This window comes from Diabrotica virgifera, chromosome 2, assembly GCF_917563875.1.
Source record: "Diabrotica virgifera virgifera chromosome 2, PGI_DIABVI_V3a".
NCBI lineage: Eukaryota > Metazoa > Arthropoda > Insecta > Coleoptera > Chrysomelidae > Diabrotica > Diabrotica virgifera.
Window position 1 is genome coordinate 234,049,677 of NC_065444.1, and position 19,029 is coordinate 234,068,705.

The 19,029-nt window shown below is 34.5% G+C and overlaps 1 protein-coding gene across 4 annotated transcripts in view; it reads right to left on the reverse strand.

Annotated features, from left to right (window-relative positions):
- The window catches only part of LOC114348372 (E3 ubiquitin-protein ligase TRIP12), a 249,767-nt gene that overhangs the window by 52,851 nt on the left and 177,887 nt on the right, over window positions 1–19,029 (reverse strand). For all 4 annotated transcript variants that reach the window (XM_028298962.2, XM_050643127.1, XM_028298954.2 and 1 more), the window contains 4 exons: window positions 16,506–16,765; window positions 14,923–15,113; window positions 8,386–8,580; window positions 5,911–6,115 (listed from right to left, as the gene is read on the reverse strand). In XM_028298962.2, the coding sequence (XP_028154763.1) occupies window positions 5,911–6,115; window positions 8,386–8,580; window positions 14,923–15,113; window positions 16,506–16,765 (851 nt within the window). The remainder of the gene's footprint in view (window positions 1–5,910; window positions 6,116–8,385; window positions 8,581–14,922; window positions 15,114–16,505; window positions 16,766–19,029) is intronic.

Consider the following 19,029-nt stretch of genomic DNA (forward strand, 5'->3'; position numbering starts at 1 on the left):
GCTAGCTGTTTGTTGAAAACGGAAATTCCTTTGGGTAGGGGGTCGAGTAATAGATCGATCGACACTCATTGGTGTTGGTCTATATGACTGAGATGGGGCTGGTTTATGAGAATTATTTAAATTTGGTCTAGAATGTTGTTGAAATGGAGTGATCTGTTGATTTTGTGGAAATCTGTGAGTTTGTGTTGGCCATCTTGGAGTATTATTTATAAATGGTTGTTGTTGAAAAGGCCCTTGATTTTGCCTAGGGAATGGCTGTTGCTGTTGCCATTGGGGCTTTGGCAACTGAGGTTGCCAGCGTGGAGGTTGAGTAGAATTTTGTCTCTGCGTATGTGGAGTGGCAGAAAATTTACTGGAGTTTGGTAAAGAATAGTTTTGCGATTTTTGCAAATATCGGATATTGTTTTCTTCTTGGATGTATTGAATAGCTAAAGCGAGGTTTGTTGGTCTCATGGATCGAATTGTCGATCCTAAAGGCTCTCTTAGTCCGGCTAAGAATGTAGTTAACGCTTGTTGCTGGAAAAATTCCTTTTTACTTTTCTTTACTTCTTCATTGTCATTATGAAGTTCAATATGATTAGAAATGGTATTTAGAAGAGACATAACTTTTTCATGAAATTGATGAGGGTTCTCATTTGGTCCCTGACGAAGATTAACTAGATCTCTAGTTAAAGAATTTTCATTTCGCTGGTCTGCGAAATTTTGAATAAGGGCTGTTCGTATTGACGGCCAGTCTTTACAGCCGTAAACGGAAATAATTTCTCTGGCTCTTCCTTTAATTTTATTCATGATTCCTCTAGAGAGCATAATATTTTGGAAATTTTCTGGGTTAGCATGGTCCCAAAAATGGGCTAAGAGCATTGTAATGACATCGATAAAATTATGGAGTTCGTTCGGATTGCCATCGTATTCTGGTACGATGGAAAGGTCTTTATCGACATCAAAAGTGGGGGCCATAATGGAATTAGTAGTTTCAGATGCTGGAGTTATAATTATGGAAGGTATTTCAAAAGAATTGGTGGGTATTTTATTATCAGCTAATGGAGAACTAGATTCTGTGTTTAATTCAAAAATTGTTGAAAGAGAATCACTTATTCTAAGAGATGATACTTGTGAAATTATATTAGAATTAGAAATAAGGTGAAATTTGCTTACAGGTATAAGATGATGCTTCGGTGCATTCCTTCTCGGTACACTTTTCTTTTCTTCTTTTAGCTTCTTTTCAGCTTTCTTCATAAATGTTGAACTCCTGGATGGAACTGCCTTAGTTCTTGGAACTGGTTCGGTAGCGGGTAAACGTTTGAGAACGACGAGGATCTTCCTGGAGACTCTCCCACTATCGTACTGCCTGCGCCAATTAAGGGTTGTCACTCCCGAAGGTACTTTTTAAAAAGGCCCTTTTAAAAGTTACAACGAACAAACTAACAGCACTTTATTTAATATAAATTATAACTGAACTGAAAATGAATTTTACAAGTATTTATACATAATTAATTGATGAGGTATATATTGTGGAAATGTTGAAACTGCTGGTCGGCTGGACTATTGGACTGCAATACCGCTGACATCCGGGGTTATCGCACTGTAATTAGTCCGTTGCTAAATGTTTTAAGTTATGTATGTATTAGATCAAAAAAAATGTGGAAAGAATATATTAGTGTTTTTAGTAAATATATTTATTATTATTTTTGTATCTTTGGATTTGTCTACCTCGGGAATATGATAACAAGTAATATTTAAAGTATTTTTATCCTTCACTTGGTCTATTTGACACTATGTCTGAGAAATCTTGTAGTCCGCACCCGCACAAACAAAAGGAGTATAGCTCAGTGGTAGAGAGTTCGACTGGAGATCAAGAGGTCCCCCCTCTTGAGAGATCCGGGAGTTTCCTATTTTTTTTTTAATTTTTGGTATTGTTTTAATAAAATTTTTTGGAAAGTACTAAATAAAAATTAGTATAATCTTTAAATAAAATATAAATAAACTGTTCGAAAGTATATTTATTTCGTTGAAATCATGTAATAGAAGTATAACTCCTTACGTGCGTACAAAGAACACACACATTCTTTTTTTGTATAAATTCATTAGTTATGGTTTGATAAGAGTTATGTGAAACTCTTCAGTTTTGTAGCAAATATTGTAAATTATATAGACATACGAAATTAAAGTAAACATCAATACCAGTAACCTGAGTTTAAAACAACTCCCTAGAAGGGGGTCCGGACAAAAAATCCCCAGAAAATATTCCCCGGACAAAAAATTCCCACAAAAGATCTCTGGACAAAAAATCCCCAAATCTTTTTGGACAATGGCAATGTTTTTAACATAGTTATTCAAAGAATAGTGAGCAAAAGATGTAAGCGAATAATATTACAACATGATGCCCACAGCCTTAGCTCATTCCCCCTATCTTCCACGATTTTTGAAAAACTCTCACTATTTTGTTTTGAAAATTTGATAATCGAAATAACAATTCATGCTTAATTAACGGCTAATCATTATTTGCATGCGGTTTCATAGCGATTGCTAGAACTCCATGCACTGAGGCTGAAAGCATTTGAGTCGATTGCATTCACCGGAAAACTTTTAGAAAACTATTCGGCAGCAAATGTTTCTTGGGGATTTTTTGTCCGGAATTTTGTGTCGGGATATTTTGTCTAAAAAATTTGTGGAGATTATTTGTCCGGGATTTTTTGTGGGGATTAGCTGTCCGGGGATTAGTTGTCCGGGGATTATTTGTCCGGGGGTTATTTGTCTGGGGATTTTTTATCCAGGGATAATTTGTGGGGATTTCTTGTCCGGGATTATTTATACGGGGATTATTTGTCCTAGCTTCCCCTAGAAAAGCCATAGTAAAGCTGATATATCTTATAAATGCCTCGTTCAGATTAAGATATACTCTTAAGATATGAAAAGTGGCGATCATACCTGTAATTTTGAAGATATACAACAGGCTATCGCTGAAAAGATTCAAACCTCTGACCAGTTTGGGATTCGAGATACTCATTCAACTATCGACCAAGTCCATAGAATAAAGGATATAAACTAAAAGTCAAACAATTAGGAATGCTCGACTTAGATTTAATGATATCATAAACCAGTGGTACAAACTTGACGGCAAACAGATTCAACAAATTTTTCCTCATATATTATTTGTTTCGCTACCGTTAAGTTTAACTGTTGCCAAATAAAAAACAAGTATTTACCAAAGCAGCCATTGGCTACACCGTTTTGTCTTTAAGAGTGTAAGACAAAATATAGTACTATAAGTGTCGAACTGACATTGTCCTATAGAAGGTTATGTAAGATTTTTGTTTATTTTTTTCTTGTGTTACGGCCTTTGGGAGCTGAGCCCATTTAGTCAGCAATATATCTTAAAATTGGCGCCTAACTAAACATACCATACAACAAGACTATTACAAACCTAATCGACCAATCAAGAATAGGGAAGGGAACGTGAAGTTGGTTAAAAAATAAACTGCCGTTAAAATATAAACTAAATAAATAAAATATAATTTGAAAACAATAATTTGACATATTATTTAACCTCCAATATTATGATGGCAGACGTCAGGTACCAATTACAATTTGATCGAATATTATAATGACGTCCTATAAACTCGTCACTAATTCTAGCCAATGAAATGCTTGCTGTAATAGGAATAGCATGTCAAAAAAATCAGATTGTTCCCTATATATTTTTTCAAATTTAGAATATGGGAATAAGGGGAAAATTATGTGCATTCCTTATTGTTTGACTTTTCCTATATAATAGTAGAGGTCACTAGAAGAAAAGAAAGTTGGCTCCGCTGTCTTCCTCGACGTCGCCAAAGCTCTTGAGAAATATGGCACGAAGGACTTACATAATCAAGCAGGATTTTGCCAAGAAAACAGACAGAATTATTTGAATATTATATTCCAGATAGAGTTTTTAGGGTTAAGCAAGAAGGAGCCTACTCGGAACTAAAATAAATCAATGAAAGTGTACCACAATAGCGTGATATGACCAGTCCTGTAACTATTATACAGGTTATTTCATTAATAATTGTCCACATAGTAACTGGAGAAACCTTAGTACAAAATACGAAGATTTAACCTAAAACACTTAAATAAAATGTGGTTCCTTACTGAGTTACAGCATGTTTTATCTAAAAATTTAAAAACTATTTTTGCTCAGCATTTTAAAACTATTCGACGTATCCTTTTCATACTTGGCAGGAAGTATAGGTATTGTCCTTTTCATGATCATTTTTCAGTGCGTAACAAATGATAGGACAAAGGGTAAGTCCGTGATAATACACATTTATGACATTTATTCTAACATGACATTTTAGTTAAATCTGACAGTTGTCACATTTTATTTTCAATTTGGAATAAAAACAAATCAAATGTGTTTCTTGCATTTATAAAATGGTATTTTCATTGATTTGTATAGTCTTATAAATTATACAGATTATATTTGTAATATTATTATCTAATTAAAAAAAATATTTTTTTATTATGGCGCCATCTACCGACAACTAGAATAACCACCGAACTAGAATAATTACCAAAGTAATCACGGACGTGCCTTTTTTTCTGTCACATACAATTTAATGCGTTAGAAAGAAATCGAAAAACTGTGACGCACTGAAAGATGATCATGAGAAAAAGAATACTGTACAAACTACTAAATTATGTTCAACAAACGTTTCTGGCTATTACCAGAGGCGTACGACGGGGGAAAGTGAATGGTTGACCCTTTCCAAATTCTACGCCACTGGCGAAATTGCTATTTTAGTTCAATTTTTGGATTCTCCAATACTTTCTATGAAAATAATATACTCTTCATTCGTAACGATAAAGTCATTAGTTTTCGAGATCTATGAAGTTAAAAATGAAACGACACGGTTATTTTGATTAATACATTGTGTCGCTTCATTTTTAATTTCAAATATCTCGAAAACCGATCATTTTATGGTTACGAATGAAGGGTATATTATTTACATAAAAAGTATTGCAAAATCAAAAAATTACATTAAAATAGCGATGTTGTCAGTGGCGTAGAATTTGGGAAGGGTCAACCAGCCACTATCCCCTGTCGTACGCCTCTGGTAGTAGCAGAAACGTTTATTTGTCTTAATTTAGTAGGATGTACAGTACCTACACTTTTCACCAAGTATGATAAGGATACGCCAAATAGTTTTAAAGTACTGGGTACAAATAATTTTTTAATTTTAATCATATGAATCATATCATAAATTAATCAAAATAACTGTGCCCTTTCATATTTAACTTCACATATCTCCAAAACTAATGACTTTAACGTTACCAATGAAGAGTATATTATTTACGTAGAAAGTATTGGAAAATTTAAAAATGGCACTAAAATAGTAATTCCTCCAGTAGCGTAGAATTTGAGAAGGGTCAACCATTCACCATCCCCTGTGGTACGCCTCTGGTAGTAGCTAGAAACGTTTGTTTATTATTATTTAGTAGGGTGTCTCGTAGTTGCACTTTCTGCCAAGTATGAAAAGGATACGTCGTATAGTTTTAAAATGCTGAGCAAAAATAGTTTTTAAATTTTTAGATAAAACACCCTGTAACTCAGTACGGAACCACATTTTACTTAAGTGTTTTAGGTTAAATCTTCGTATTTTGTGCTAAGGTTTCTCCAGTTACTATAAGGACAATTATTATTAATGAAACACCCTGTATACTAGTGATATCCCTGAATTAGTTCATAATACAATAGCTACATTTGCTGATGACAATGCCGTCTTGGCCATAGGTGAAGCCAGTACCATTTAAGCTATCAACACTGAAAATTCTTACATTCAAGCAAACGTTTAACTTCGATACATCGATACATGTATAAAATACCTACCAAGATTATTTCTAATGCTATAATAAATTTATAAATATAAATACCTGATCTCGAATCCATGTCCTAGTTTTTTCCCTGTTTCCGGCAGTTATGTGTGAATTTGATGCTGACTTTGATAGATTATTTAAGGAATCTTTGCTGTAGTTACGGTCATGTGAAGAATTGAGACTTCTGCCCCACCTAGCCGGATTTAAACTTTGCAAGAAACTAGTTTTGGAACCGGATCCTGAATACCTAGGTCTTGAATTACTGAAAATGTTAAAATTATATACATATTTTACACGTAAATAAAGTGTATATGTTACGGTAAAAGTAGATAATTGGTAATTGTATACAATTACCACAGCCGACGGTAAATGTAGGAAATTATTTTCAATTATCTGCTTTTACCGGTAAGTGTATACAATTACCAAGGACCAGTGGTAAAAGTAAGAAAATGATGAATAAAAATAATAAATTCCAAAAGCGAATCAAGAAGTTTGATTTTTATTGAACTGAATTAAAGACAAGAGACATTTTGTTTAACCTGAATTAATACTACTACTTTACTTACTTACTATTTATTGTGACATGGCAAACTCTCATGGAACTTGAATTTAAGCAACTTTCCAGTTTTTTAACATACTCGCGCAATGAAAAATGTTTAGTTTTGGAACTATGTTTAAAGAAATGAATGATTCTTTGCAGATGGTAAATTGATTTCTGCTATGCAACTGTAGCAGTCGACCTTCTTTAGTACCAAATTCATATAATTCGTTTTAAATATTCATAAAAACAGCCAAAAGTTTTTGATGTTTTAAGCATGTTCTTCTATTGCTATTTAAGGTCTTCCTTTGCCACGTGTCCATTTAATTGCAACAAAATCTCACCTCTCTGAAATGTGATTAGAAAATAGTTCTTCTAGAATCGCTTTCACTGATGGTTGCTTAGGTTTTTCTAGTTGTTGTTCTATTAGAAGTTTATTTGGTTCATCCACTTCTGCTTCTTCACGTTCTTCAAAATGAGGACCTGACTGCGTTTCTTCTACTTGTTCTTCTATTTCCAAATCTTCTTCAGTCGAAATATTTTCTAAAGGATCTTCTGGCAGTGATGAAGTTTTGGCTTACCGTGCAATATCTTTAAATCTTTTCACATGGAGCACAGTTCTTCTATAATTATGTTGGAGAATTCTCGTCCATTGTCGCTTTGAAGAATGCTAGGAGCTCCAAAGGCACAAAATATTTCAAGAAGAACTAACGCAACTTCTTCTGCACGTTTAGTTTTCAACGGCCGTAATTGTACAAATGTTGTTGATTGATCTTGGTAGACAAAAATGAACTTGAATTAATTATCTGCTTGTGCTTGTATAGATTTCTATCAAATATATTTGACCTCTACTATTCATTTCTTTTTGACAGTATAGGTTTCACTACTAAACCTTTTTTTGGGAACTTTAGATTTTTTCGGGCAAGGTTCACACGGATCCAAATAGATCTTTATGATTTCTACAGTTATGTATTGTGGCATTCCGCTTGTGTGTCAATCGTTATAATTTGAATTTCTTAATTTTACCAAGATCCTCTGGGAAATTTATACGATTACCGGTAAAAGTAGGAAATAAAGGGTTTTAAAGAATATTTCCTACATTCACCGCCGACTCTGGTAATTGTATACAATTACCGGTAATTGTGTACAATTATCAGATTATCTACTTTTACCGTAACATATATAAATTATGGTGAGATGACAGAAAAATTAAATAAAAAATGAAGACGATATTGGATGAAAATAAGTAGCACCAGGAACAATAACAGTACAATATCAAGAATAATAATTATTGACACTTTTTTTCTTAGTATTGGCTACAGTTGATTTTTTCTAGTATTGGCAAAAAAAAGCCTACATTAAGTAGGATGTAATGAGTGTTAATTTAGACATGACACCAGAAAACAGCTTCAAAACTAATAATTTAGTTGTATTATAAGCTACCTTTTTGTTACCAAACTTACCAAATACTTTACGTCAGGGTTGGCAAAACCCAAGGTTAAAAAAATATTTTTTTTACGTTTACCAAGGCTTAAACCAAGGTTTAAACCAGGTTAATTTAGTTTAAACCAGGTTTATTTGATACAAAGTATTGTAAGTATAAATACTTTAAAAATGAATAAATTATTTTATAAAAGAGTAGTAAGAATACAGTAAATAGCAGTAATAAACATTGGCTAAATAGCCAATGTAACAAAAAAGATTACTTCTGTTGGAGTGAAAGTAAAGAGAAAGACAAAATTCTAACAGAAGTAAGGAAAAGAAAAAGCAATTGAGCGCAGTTAATGTAGCTAAAAAGTAACAAAAATGTGTCAAAAAGAAAAGGTGGCTTCTTCAAAAAGCCGATGGAACAAAATACTACTTTTGCAGAAGTACTTGTATGGGGGGAAGTATAAGATGAAGAAAGTAGAAGAAAGTGAGATAGATGGACTGATATGGAGAGACAGATATATAGACGATAGATAGAATAGCTGTTGATGATGATGATAACCTACCTTGGTGTAGAATTTCCTATGGAAGCGGCTTTAGTGAACAAATCCTGCATTAGTGATGGAGAAAGGGGCATGTCTTCATGCCTTGTTTTTGATCGACTAGATCCTCCTGCTCGCTTTGTCACTCGTTTTCGTTTCAGTACATCACTAAGACGCACATGAGAAGGACTAGGTGATCTCGTTTCTGACTCTTGTAATCTGTAACCGAAAATTAAATATACAGAGAGGGGCTAAATTATGGAATAAATTCATTTTCTCTAAAATGGACGATTTTGGAGAAAAATCCCGAAACAGGTCGATTTTTATTTTTAAATTGCAATTTTTTGGCATATATACATCATACTAGTGATGTCATCCATCTGAGCGTGATGACGTAATCGATGATTTTTTTAAATATGTATAAACATTTCTCATTATATGTATGTATGTCCCAGATATTTAAGTTCTCTTTTTGTAGTTATACTTCTTTAGGCGCGATTGAGAGCAAAATTTCATAATTCTGCGCGCATGCTCACACAGACAGTATGTACTTAGTTGCAATGAATTATTCAGAATTAAAAATGGTAGCTCATTTGAAAGGGTGTTAAATTCTCTATTTAGTAATGTAAACATTAATATTATTTATACCAAGTGGCCAAAAAATAATTTTTGAATTAAATTAATTGATGCAAAAAGAAGAATGTATGTAATTTATTAACTCAAAATACATTGTACTGCTCTCATAAAATAGAAAAAAAATCATCAATGGGAAAATCCCAATATGAGAAAAAAAAATGTTTTCACAAATAAACATTTCTTTTCGCTTAAATTAAATCACAAACAGCCTCCCACCTACCTCTTGGCAGTTTGAACATTTAATTTAGGTGAAAAGTAATGTTTATTTGCCAAATATTTTTTTTTCTGTTTTCTGATATCAATAGAATGTATCTTGAGTCAAATAAATTACATATTCTTCTTTTTGCGTCAACTAATTTATTTCAAAAATTATTTTTTTGGCCACCCTGTATAAATAATGATATTAATGTTTATATTACTGAATAGCGAATTGAACACACTTTCAAATGAGCTACCACACAACCCCTATTACTATTTAAAAAATCATCGATTACGTCATCACGCCCAGATGGATGACGTCACTAGTATGAAATATATGCCAAAAATTGTAATTTAAAAATAAAAATCGACCTGTTTCGGGATTTTTCTCCAAAATCGTCCACCTTAGGGAAAATAAATTTATTCCATAATTTAGCCTCTCTCTGTATATCATTTATGTTTAAACTTATAGATAGGTATGATATATGTACGTTATGTTTATCAACCATGTAACATGGTAAGAATGAAAATATTTCTCATATTAGTATTACATTATTAATCTTAGAAACAGGAGTCCAGGTCAAATCAACACACTTTGAATTAATTTTTTCCTGACCTATTTAGATTTTGTTAAAATTTAGAGTATTCATAGTGGATGCTTAGGTGAAGAAAAATACAAAATTTTAATCTCAAGCCTTTTCCGAAATATGGTTATGACAAATTTTCCAAAAAGGTCCAAAACACCGCGACAATACTTTATTGGAATGGTTGTAGAAGCTGACCTGATTGAGCTAGAATGCTGGGAGAGGTGTCATTTTGCAGAATTTTTAAAGCTCTTTACAGTGATATATACAGCATGATACTACGATAAACAAGTTTTTCTCAAACAACAAAAATACATTTTAATTAAGTTTTTTTCCAAAAAGTACATAATTTAAAATTTTCATAATATTCCTACAAATACATAGTACTGTTGTTAATAACATATAAATTTCACACGAAGTATGGTGCAAATGCAAGGAATAAATTCGTAATGTCACAAGTTGGCAACTTTAAGGAAAAATCCCGAAACAGGTCGATTTTTATTTTTAATTTGTAATTTTTTGGCATATGTATCATACTAGTGACGTCATCCATCTGGGCGTGATGACGTAATCGATGATTTTTTAAATGAGACTATAGATCGTGTGTTAGCTCATTTGAAAGGTTATTAAATTATCTACTCAGTAATATAAACAATAATATAACTATTTAAAAATATACAGGGTGGCAAAAACTTTTTTTAATTAAATTAATTAACAAAAAAAGAAGAATGTAATTTATTTAATTTAAAATATATTTTACTGTTGCCAGAAACAGATAAATTACATACATTCTTCTTTTTTGTCAGTTAATTTAATTAAAAAAAACTTTTTTTGCCACCCTGTATAAATAATTATGTTATTGTTTATATTACTGAATAGAGAATTGGATAACCTTTCAAATGAGCTAACACACGACTTATTTAAAACTCATTTAAAAAATCACCGATTACGTCATCACGCCCAGATGGACGTCACTAGTATGACACATATGCCAAAAATATACGATTTAAAAATAAAAATCGACCTGTTTCGGAATTTTTCCTTACAAGTTGCCAACTTGCGACATTACGAATTTATTCCTTTAATTTGCACCATGTGTACAGTTCACCAAATATAGCTGAAAGTCTGAAAACGCGTGACGATCATGATGCGCATTCGTCAAACGACGGACCTCGCACTCGCACTGACGGTCCATACCGTTTGTATGTGCGTTCTCACTTCATTGTTAGCGCAGGCAATGGGAATTTCACACTTTCAGCTATATTTGGTGAACTGTATGTGTGTAATTTATTTTTTCTATGTTGAACCCACCACCATCCTATGATAAAATTTTTATATGTTATTGGGACCGTGCAAGTTCGGAAAAGTGACACCTGGTTTCTACGCTCTACACTTTTATTCGCACTTTTAATTATTGGCCAATCATATGGTCCTGGTTACTGGATAATTGTCAAGGCCATAGTCCAAAAAAAAATAAGATTTAGGTTATGTTATTAAAACGTAAACAATTGTATGTAGTAAATAAAATTAGTTATTAAAATGCAGTACTGCAAGCAAAATACAATTAATTAAATTTACCTTTATATAATAATTGCTTGCATATCATATCAATATTGTGGAGCAATATATAATTTTTGTCATTCAATGACAGTAGTTATGAAATGTAAGTCAATTTGAAAATTTCAATTAAAATTAATTATTTAAGAAAGTTGCAATATTTCTCCGCTATTCGCGCACGATCGTTTCGCGTATCCCCTCCAAGTACTTGCACACCGCGAATAAACAACTCTTCTTCTTCATGTGCCGTGCTCGATTATCGAACGTCGGCTATCAAATTGGCTATAGTAATTTTGTTAACGGCAGCTTGGAAAAGGGATGCAGAGGATCTGTTATACCATTCTCTCAGGTTTTTAAGCCATGACGTTCTTCTTCGACCTGGCCCTCTTCTTCCGTCTACCTTGCCTTATATTATTAAATGGAGTATATTATATCTCTCTGGGTGTCGCATAACATGGCCAAAATATTCAAGTTTTCGATTTCTAACTGTTCTGACGACTTCTGTGACTTTTCCCATCCGGTGCAAAACAACTTCGTTACGAACTCTATCCACCCAACTTATTCGTAGGATTCTTCGGTATACCCAAATTTCAAAGGCTTCAAATTTCTTGAGAAGAGTATCTGTTAAAGTCCAACCTTCGACACCGTACAAAAGAGTAGAGAACACATAACATCTCACTAATCTAATTTTAAGATTCAAAGTAATGTTGTTTCCACATAAAAGTTTCTTTATCTTAAAGAATGCAGCTCTGGCCTTCGCTATACGTATTCTAATTTCTTTGCTCATGTCCCAGTTCTCATTTAGATTACAACCAAGGTAGGTGATACTGTTAGTTCTTTCTAATTGTTCACCATAAGCTGTTACTACTTCCGGTTGTATTGGCGTCTTACTGACAACCATCACCTTGGTCTTTGCAGTGTTTAGCTTGAGTCCATATTCATCACACGTTGTGGTAATCCTATTAATCAGATGTTGAAGTTCTTCATAATTGCTCGCAATTAACACCGTGTCATCCGCATATCTCAAATTATTACTATTGACGCCATTCATTTTGATACCACATTGAGCATTATCCACTGCTTTATTGAAAACAAACTCAGAATAGATGTTAAATATTAGTGGGGACGAAATGCAGCCCTGCCTTACTCCTCTTCGTATTTGAAGTTCTTCAGACGTGCCCCAGCCATAATAAGCCAGAATAAACAACTGTACTATGTATTTGTAGGAATATTATGAAAATTTTAAATTATGTACTTTTTGGAAAAAAACTTGATCAAAACAAGTTATTGGACTTCATAAGTCCTAGGTTTTCACCAAAAGTAATCGAAAGTAGAACCGGAAGTCGATATTTGAACTATTCGTGTACCTTTGCGTCGATTGATACGATTTTAATAATTTTGAGTCATTATTGCAACTCTAAAACCGGAAGTCCGATGTCAAATTTCTCATCTTTAGTACCATCCTTGTGTTATAAGCTTTCTTTCAACACCTCATTTGTCATTATATCTGTATTAATAACGGAGGAGTTGTATTCGCGGACGGACAGACCGTCATGAAACCGGAAGTATATATTTGTTCTCGTCTTGCGAATGCGCGTCGAATAATATATCGCTTGTACTATTTCGGTCACTTTAAAACAGTACTTCTGGTCGCATTTCTAAAATTGGAAGTCCTAGGTCAAATTTCTCACCTTAAGTACCATCCTCGGATTATAAGCTTTCATTTGACACCTCATTTGCCATTCTACTTGGTATAATGACGGAGGAGTTATATTCGCGGTCGGACGGACAGACAGCCTAGGTCAAATATCTCACTTTTAGTACCATCCTTGGATTATAAGCTTTCATTTGACATTTCATTTGTCATTCTACCTGATATAATGACGGAGGGGATATATTCGCGGGCGGACGGACAGACCGACAGACAGCCTAGGTCAAATGTATCACCTTTGGTACCATCCTTGAATTATAAGCTTTCAATTTGACACCTCATTTGTCATTCTACCTGGTATAATGACGGAGGAGTTATATTCGCGGTCGGACGGACAGACAGCCTAGGCCAAATTTCTCACCTCTAGTACCATCCTTGGATTATAAGCTTTCATTTGACACCTCATTTGTCATTCTACCTAGTATAATGACGGAGGAGTGGTGTTCACAGACAGACAGACGGACGGACAGACGGACGTAGATAATTCAAAGTTTTCACATTTTTTCAAAATTGGGTGAAAACAATATATTTTTTTTGTTTGGGAAAAACTTGTTTATCGTAGCATCATGCTGTATATATCACTGTCATCATCATCATGGCTTATTCACTCCTGGCGGAGTGTTTGCCGCCCTTTTGGGCTCTCTGATTCATTTGTTGCGGAGAATCAGTCCACTGTTGTCTTTTATTATTATAGCAGCGTGTGTGACTTGGCTTTGTCTACAACTTTTCTCCATTCTTTCCGGTCCTTACAACGCTCCTTCCAATTGTAGATTCTCAGCTTCTTTATGTCTCCTAAGACTTGATCTCTCCATCTTGTTTTGGGTCTTCCCTTTGGTCTCCCTGTTGTTGGTCTCCAGCCAGTTACTCGCTTTAGCGTAGAGTCTGGGTTAGCTCTTTCTGTGTGTCCCAGCCACCTGAGCCTCTGCGCCTTCACGAACTTGATTATGTCTTCACCCTGGATGACTTCTTTAATTTCTTCATTTGTTAATCTTCTAGAAGATATATCACTGTAAAGAGCTTTAAAAATGCTGCAAAATGACACCTCTCCCAGCATTCTAGCTCAATTAGCTCAGCTTCTACAACCATTCCAATAAAGTATGATTATTTGGAAAAACTTTGGTTTTGGACCTTTTGGAAAACTTTACATAACCATATTTCGGAAATGGGTTGAGATAAAAATTGAAAATTTTGTATTTTTGTTCTCTTATTGGTCACTGTGAATATTCCAAATTATTGGGACCGTGCAAGTTCGGAAAAGCGACACCTGGTTTCTACGCTCTGCACTTTTATTCGCACTTTTAATTATATTGGCCAATCATATGGTCCTGGTTACTGGATAATTGTCAAGGCCATAGTCAAAAAATAATAATAAGAAGAAAAAATAAGATTTAGGTTATGTTATTAACACGTAAATAATTGTATGTAGTAAATAAAATTAGTTATTAAAATGCAGCACTGCATGCAAAATACAATTAATTAAATTTACCTTTATATAATAATTGCATATCATACAATATTGTGGAGCAATATATAATTTTTCTTCTTAAATGACAATAGGTATGAAATGTACGTCAATTTGACAATTTCAATTGACAATATGAATTATTTAAGAAAGTTGCAATTTTTCTCCGCTATTCGCGCACGATTGTTTCGCGTATCCCTTCCAAGTACTGGCACACCGCGAATAACCAAATCTGAAGAGGGGGGCGGAAATTAGGTGTGTTAAGTTGATATGGAATGACCCACAGTAAGAAATTAAAAATTATTTTTACATTTTTGGATAATTTAGTCAAAATTCTAGATGCCATCTAGAGATATTCAAAGGAAGTGACAGAAAACGTTATAATGGATTTGCTTCTAACTGATTCTACAAACCTTTGTGTATCTGGTGTTGATGTATACATTGTAGACGAAACTGGTGTAGCTCCTAACACAGCAGAACCATTAGCAGTTTGTAGAGAAGAGTTTGTTGAAGATTGGGATGTTCCAGGTTGAGATTCGTTCAATGTAGAAGAAAACGATGTGGCACTACTACTTGTTTTCGGTGGACTGACTCCTAGAGGAACCTACAAATAACATTTATATAACACATAATCACGATAAAGTATATCGCTCAGCCGAAAAAAAAGTGGCACAACTCAAAAAACGCATAATTCCAGTTATCTTTGATATATCTAAGCAACAAACAATGTTTATTTATCAGACAAAACATTTTCTTCTGTTTTCTGTCAGCAGTAGAATGTATTTTGAGTTAAATAAATTACATACATTCTTCTTTTTGTGTCAATTAATTTAATTCAAAATAATTTTTCTTGGACACCCTGTATAAATAATTATGTCAATGTTAATATTACTGACTAGAGAATTGAATAACCTTTAAAATGAGCTAGCACACGACCCCTATTCTCTATTTAAAAATAAGGGGTGGGATGTGGAAGGGAGGGGGTTGATCAATGACAGATGTATGTACGTATGTACCGTAAAAATGTGTCCCCCTTAGATCAAAAATCGACCTGTTTCGTCATTTCCTTAAAATCTAATAAATACTGCCAAATATCGAGGTGGACTCTTCTCTTTGGCCCACTCTGTATAATTCATTTTGCCTCTCCTCAAAAATATTGTTTTTTGAGTTTTGACACTTTTCTTCCAGATGAGCGATATATAAAATTTTTATCGACCATTCTTTGAACATATTATTACGTTGTATTCTTTTTCTCATAGGCATCTTTCAGTGCGTCACAGTTTTTCGATTTCTTTCTAACGCATTAAATTGTGTGTGACAGAAAAAAGGCACGTTCGTGATTACAGATATTTATAACATTTATTCTAGTTGTAGATAGATGGCGCTATAATCGAAAAAAAAAATTATTTACGAATTATATATCTACGAATATAATCTATATAATTTATAAGACTATAGACCGGTTTCACCAACGACAAATACATAGTAGTTTATTCTATGAATAAAGTTATTCGACCAATTAACTGACATTTTTCCATTTTACTAACATCAAATAAGACTTATTTTACTAATTTACAAATAAATACTTACTCTTCGAACACATTGGCAAGTTAATCACAATGTAAATATTTATAAGAAAGTAAATTCGCCAGTTTAACTATATATTATCAAAATTACATTGAAACAAAATATAAATATAAACGTCTAATAAATTTTATTAGATGAATAGCTATTCATTGATTTATTCGTTGTTGGTGAATCCAGACCTATACAAATCAAAGAAAATACCATTTTATAAATGCAATAAACACAATTGATTTGTATTTATGCCAAATTGCAAATAAAATTTGACAACTGTCAGATTTAACTAAAATGTCATGTTAGAATAAATGTTATAATGTGTATTATCACGGACTTACCTTTTTTTCTACCATTTGTGACGCACTGAAAAATGCCTATGAAAAGGACCATAGTTTAAATATACTGTACAACTTACTTCTGGATCAGCTAACCTATTGATTTGATGTAAGACCCCCTCTCTTCTAAAATGTACTCCAAATTCATCAGGTAACTTAGTCATCAAAATTTCAGCCATTTGCAGAGCTCCCACGACGATTCGTAAATCACTAGAAGCCATCATACCTGCTATGTGACTACTAACCACTTGATTTTTCAATACGTCTCTAAGCAACTCTGAACTAGCATAATAAACCATTCTTAACAATGCTCGAAGGCATTTGCATCTTACTGCAGGACCTAGAATACAACAAATATTAAAATATTAAATATAATAAAAGTAAAAAAAGCACACTGAAACACATAATAGAGCAGAGAATTTACATAAATAATGATATTAGAAGAGACGAACTACATATGCATGGAAACTTGAAGACAAATAACTACACTAAATTCAAATAAGTGGCTGATTTTGTGGTATCTTTCATTTCGGGGCAATTGCCCATTTTTTAATTACAGCGTGTAAATGAAAATAGTCGGTATAAGTGCAAAAAAATGCATAGGTAACGAGAAAATGGTAAAAACATGCTCACCAAACTTATTTTCAGGGATAGGGGTAGTTTCTCAAATTGTGTCCTAGTCTAATGTCCCAATTTAAATTGGCAAAAAGACAATGAAAAATAAAAAAATAAAAAAAATAATATCAAAATTTTTTTTTTTAAAATAAATAATTAAATAAATAAAAAAAAATGATTAAAAAAAATCACAATGAAAGGAAATAATTACAAATAAAAACAAAAATCGTTTAACATTAGATATAGGTATATAAAATAGTTCTTTGTAAAATTGGAGCAGGATTGTGATTGGATACCTACCTAAATAAATCAATAGAAAGCAGGAAGCATTCCTTTAGAGCTTCCGCATAAATAATACCAATAATTCCAAAAACGTAAGATGGCGAATGGACATTGACTCCGAAGCCAATAATGCTCAATCACACACACACACACACACACACACACACACACACACACACACACACACACACACACACACACACACACACACACACACACACACACACACACACACACACACACACACACACACACACACACACACACACACACACACACACACACACACACACACACACACACACACACACACACACACACACACACACACACACACACACACACACACACACACACACACACACACACACACACACACACACACACACACACACACACACACACACACACACACACACACACACACACACACACACACACACACACACACACACACACACACACACACACACACACACACACACACACACACACACACACACACACACACACACACACACACACACACACACACACACACACACACACACACACACACACACACACACACACACACACACACACACACACACACACACACACACACACACACACACACACACACACACACACACACACACACACACACACACACACACACACACACACACACACACACACACACACACACACACACACACACACACACACACACACACACACACACACACACACACACACACACACACACACACACACACACACACACACACACACACACACACACACACACACACACACACACACACACACACACACACACACACACACACACACACACACACACACACACACACACACACACACACACACACACACACACACACACACACACACACACACACACACACACACACACACACACACACACACACACACACACACACACACACACACACACACACACACACACACACACACACACACACACACACACACACACACACACACACACACACACACACACACACACACACACACACACACACACACACACACACACACACACACACACACACACACACACACACACACACACACACACACACACACACACACACACACACACACACACACACACACACACACACACACACACACACACACACACACACACACACACACACACACACACACACACACACACACACACACACACACACACACACACACACACACACACACACACACACACACACACACACACACACACACACACACACACACACACACACACACACACACACACACACACACACACACACACACACACACACACACACACACACACACACACACACACACACACACACACACACACACACACACACACACACACACACACACACACACACACACACACACACACACACACACACACACACACACACACACACACACACACACACACACACACACACACACACACACACACACACACACACACACACACACACACACACACACACACACACACACACACACACACACACACACACACACACACACACACACACACACACACACACACACACACACACACACACACACACACACACACACACACACACACACACACACACACACACACACACACACACACACACACACACACACACACACACACACACACACACACACACACAC